This window comes from Aureococcus anophagefferens (assembly GCF_000186865.1).
Source record: "Aureococcus anophagefferens unplaced genomic scaffold AURANscaffold_39, whole genome shotgun sequence".
Lineage (NCBI taxonomy): Eukaryota > Pelagophyceae > Pelagomonadales > Pelagomonadaceae > Aureococcus > Aureococcus anophagefferens.
The window spans coordinates 162,784-167,450 of record NW_008705596.1 but is presented as its reverse complement, the minus strand read 5'-3'; the positions used below and the strand labels follow the sequence as shown (position 1 = coordinate 167,450).

Below are 4,667 nucleotides of genomic sequence, written 5' to 3'. Positions count from 1 at the left end.
GGACAGAAGGGCGCCACCCTACTTCTGCCTCCGACTCGGAGAGCCTGGCGGTCTGCTGGCTGTACACACCTTCAGTTCGCTGTAGGGGAAGTAGGGCAGGCCGAAGAACACCCAGAAAACTATGCAAGCTGAAGAATACCCGGAAAACAGTTACTGGGGGGTATTAGTCGCAATTTATTAGCCGAGTCCATGTTGAAGGCCCGCTCAGCACATATATCTTATATCATTCTTTTTAATATCTTTAGATATGTTTTGACAGAACGGTCGTTGCGTTCCAATGGAACTCTCGTTCAGAACACAATTCGCATTTCCGGGTGGAAAATTAGAATATGTAGATGATGATCACGCCGTATACATTCATGGCAATGGCATCGCGATTTTAGATATGTCATGCGGCACTTACGACTTTGTGACGAACGTGCTCGATTGTCGCCTTGGAATTTCAGCTTTCACCACTCACGTTCAAAAGAATTTGATTGCAATAGCACCGCGGTCGACTAAGGCAAAGATTCACGTGCTACATTATCCCGAAAAAGAGTCCAAATCAATTTTGAAACATGGAACCGATCTAGAATATGAAACTCTCGCCATTTCACAAAGCGCGGAATTTCTATGTGGACTTTCAGGGCCATTTGATCACCACTTATATTTGTGGTCTCTGACTCGGTCAGAACTGATCGCCACGACACTCGTCAACGTGAGGAAGGAATCACCTTTCAACCTTCATGCTTGCTCATTTAATCCTAGGAACCACTCAATGATCTGCACAGTTGGAAGTCACGGGCTTTCTTTTTGGAAGGTCGAAGCCATGGCCAGCGAGTATAACATCAGAAAATTGGACGCTACACTCGTCTCCCATTCCACTGTCGAAACTGATGTGCTCACGCCCTGCCACAAGAACCTACCACAAGAAGAAAAGGAAAGTGATGATTCTCAGTTAGAAAAACACAGACCGATGAATTCATACAATTGCCAGTGCTGGGCTGACGACGATCTGATACTTGCCGTGAATCGGATTAACGATCTAATGGAATTTGATGCAAACAGTGGCCGCCTTGTTCGTCTGTTTGCTTTGCCTGGAGTGGAACCTGATTCTTGTTGCGTGTTTGTAACCCTCCTGAGAGACCACGTCTTATTAGCCTTTTCAGATGGCATTGCACTAGGGGTAAATGCGAACAAGCTTGATGCGTTGGACTTCAGACTCACCATGAGTCAATCCGTGAAGTTCTCACACTGTAACTTGACCCCGTGCTGTGATCAGCTTGTGATGACTGCACCTGGAAAGATTTCTTTCTTATCATTGGGTGATACTGAGGAGCTTGACTGTAAGCAAGCTCCGAGCTCCCGGCTTCTTGACTTCCACACCGGCCCTGTGTTGGCATTGGGCTCGCAGCTGGTATCCCTTGATCAAACCCGCCCGGTTCTGTTGACATCCGGCCTGGATGGTTGTTTAAAAGTATGGAGTGACACGGGCGGGGTGTTGTGCAGACACACGTTCCGCCAGGCTACAGAAGCGGCTTCTGATAAGTCAACCCTTGAATCCTCTCAAGTTGGCAGCGGACCAGGGCCTGCGATTGCAATCACCTCACTTGCGACAGCGCCTCATGATTCCATGGCTTTAATTGGTACCGCAGTTGGTAGCCTACATCTTTTGTATCTAATCAGTGAATCTCAAAGCGGAGGACCTGATACCGTCGGACTTGCTTCGCTTGGCAATCTACAGTTGAGTCATAGTCCAACAAGCGGTATCATCTTCCATCCCAACAGGGACCTGATTGCCGCTGCTTGTAAATCAGAACTACACATAATTGAACTATCTCATAAGAGCAGCAACCCACTTTCGCTCTTGGCTTCAACGACTAATGATGAAGCCAACTCCAGCTTATTGTGGCACGATGATCTTCTTCTCGTCGCATGCATAGATTCAACCGTGAGTTGTTTCTGCATGTCTGATGAAGGGCAACTTGATGAAAACAACCTGCATCTACTTAAAAAAATGTGGTCTTCCAAGATCGGCACGCCGTTGACGGCAATGCTTGTATTAGAAAGTTGGTGCTCAAATGGGGATGTGTTCGTTTGTGGGGCAAGCCCGTCTTCCTGTCAGCTCTTGCTACTCTCGCTACCTGATCTGGGCGGGGACACTAAACTTACATCAGCAAAAATTGGAGTAGTTCACAAGCATGGCTTCACATGTTTGAAGACATCTCCATGCGGCACATATCTGGCCGCAGGGAGCGCCGACGGACGGTTGATCTTGTTACAAGTTCCAACGGAAAGCGGCGCAGAATTTGTGGCCCTGACTTCAATGGACTTGCACGTGGGCCCAATTGTGTGTGTCGATTTTTCCAGGGATGTGGCTGCTCTGTATTCGAGTGGACTCGATGGGTCTGTGTTTAGTTTGACTATTCCAATTCAGGGCACAAGTTCCCAGCTGACTCAGCGCACGAGATTCCAACAGCTTGCCGAGAAGCTGTGTCATATTCCTATTCGAGCGATACCCATCCTTCGAACAACTTGGCATGAAACCCACCAAAAGAAAGTCAAAGAGTCGGCCATGTTAGAAGCGGAAGCCCACAAAGCAGTCCAACGTAATGTCCTAGCAGACCTCCGTCGTCGGCTCCAGGAGCTTCTGGCCAAGAATGAAGTCTGTTCAGATATAGAAAAATTACAACGTGAGGACTTTGTTGTCGATTTAGTTGGACGTGAAAAGATTTTAGTCGCAAGCAGAGAAAGAGCAGGAGAGCTCGAAGCAAAGTTGAAGGATGAGGACACAGCACGGAGCGCTATATCGTCGAGGATTCGCTCGGATTGCTGGGACTCTATGGAGGTACAAGCGACAGAGTGCCGAGCATTTCAGCGTGCGAACATGCTCGTGTCTAACTTTCCACTAAAACGTCGGACGCTGGCTGAAACGCGCCGCATCGAGTGCATCCGTGTTCTGCGGAAACTTGAATTGCGAGACATAGCATTATCAGGCAATACCAACCCTACTTGGCCGCGAAACTTCGGCATCATTCCTACAGAAATATCTTGGATTTTGAACCAGGGTGAATTGCGCCCAGTTTTAGATGTGGTTGAAAAATCTAGCATCAATGATATTGCATCGCCACAAACTGAAGCTGGTCGTGTAGATTTGAACATCCCGCTACGGGATGTTACCGAAGGTCCAGATGATGAGGAAGAAGAAGATGGTGACATTCAAGTCCGAGAGGAGGAGGCATTGGACATAAACTCGTTATTGACTCAGCTCTATCCACCGCTTGCGCTCGAGACGTCGACTCAAAGGAGAGCGCAGCAAGCACTTTTGAGCGACCTTGTCTATCACATGCAAGTGAGCTTTAACTCTCGCTTTCAACTTCTTTATGACGACAAACGCAATGAGATGGATAGAATAGGCGAGAAAAATACGCGTGTTGGTGAGATTCTGGGTGAACTCGGTTCCAAAGAAGATTATTTCAAGCCGGTGTTTGCGGAACCCGACGAAACACCTGATGTTGTGATTCAGGTCATGGATTCTGAGCTTAGTTGCACTCCTCCAGATTCTGATGCCGTTCGTATCATGCGCCAAAAAGCAGAAGAGCAGCGCGAGCGGTTGTTGGGTACTGGTGACAATGCTGGCGAACGAGCTCTGCAAGATATGATGTATGGCACACTTGAGACCAAAAAAGATGCGGACTTATTCCAGACAGAGCTCAAACCGCCGAGCTGGTTCCATGAGTTTGAAACCATGGAGCTAACAGATTCTCAAAAAAAAGAATTAGATGAATATAATTCTGCCAAGGCTATCCTCGAAGAACACCAAGAAAAATACCGAAAGGCACTAGAACTCGAATTCAAGAAGCTTCGCACGGAAGTTGGTGACATAACTCGCAATTTTGATGATCGGGTTAGACAATTGTCTGATCAGCGCGTGACAGTCATGAACGCGGTGATGACGCAGGAGTTGTACTCTATCCGGATAGGTGTCGGTATGCTGGAGCATGAGGCTGATGTATTGTCGTTTACCGAGATGAACTCATCAAGAGCAACGGTGGAAGAGGAGAACACATCATTTCAAAATCTGGTGAGCCGAACAGGCAGTCTGGTTGATGCCGCAGCTGAAAGAGTTGAGATCATTCAGAACGAAGACAAGCTTCTCGAGCGCAACTTCAAACGTGATCTTCAACTCGAGCATCAGCCTGACCAGGAAAGTTTCAAAATAATATTAGCATACTACCGAGATCGGCACGTCGATCCGCATGCGGGTGCGAATATCAGCGTGTCAGGGGCGCCGGGTATGAAACCCACTGCAAACTCAGCGAATGTCCACGATGTCGATGATGCCGCCATGCCTGAATTGCCCGAGAGCTTCAAGCTAGATGAGTCAACCTGGAGTACACTGGAGGCATTACGAAAGAGCAAAATTACGAAAGAGAAAATGCTTAGCAGCGCCATTGACGAGCACAGCTTATTGAAAATGAAATACGAAGAGTCATTGGAGATGCTCAATAGTAGCTCTGCCGACCTGGCCGGCCTCAAAGCGAGACAAATATCTCTCAAATCAAAGTTAGAAGTGTCTGAGCAGAATACTGAAATCTTGGTCCGAGTGAGACAAGGCCAAGATGAGTTAGAACAGGAAGCTGTTGTCACGGAATATTGCGATGCAGTCTTGCTACCGGTAGAGACCA

General features: G+C 47.7%; 1 protein-coding gene across 1 annotated transcript in view; it reads left to right on the top strand.

The window, feature by feature from the left end:
• Positions 1 to 277: 277 nt before the first annotated feature.
• Positions 278 to 4,667, top strand: part of AURANDRAFT_72598 (hypothetical protein) — a gene marked incomplete at both ends in the record, with an annotated part of 5,348 nt that continues 958 nt past the window's right edge. Inside the window, one exon of the mRNA XM_009042912.1 lies at positions 278 to 4,657. Within this exon, the coding sequence (XP_009041160.1) occupies positions 278 to 4,657 (4,380 nt within the window). The remainder of the gene's footprint in view (positions 4,658 to 4,667) is intronic.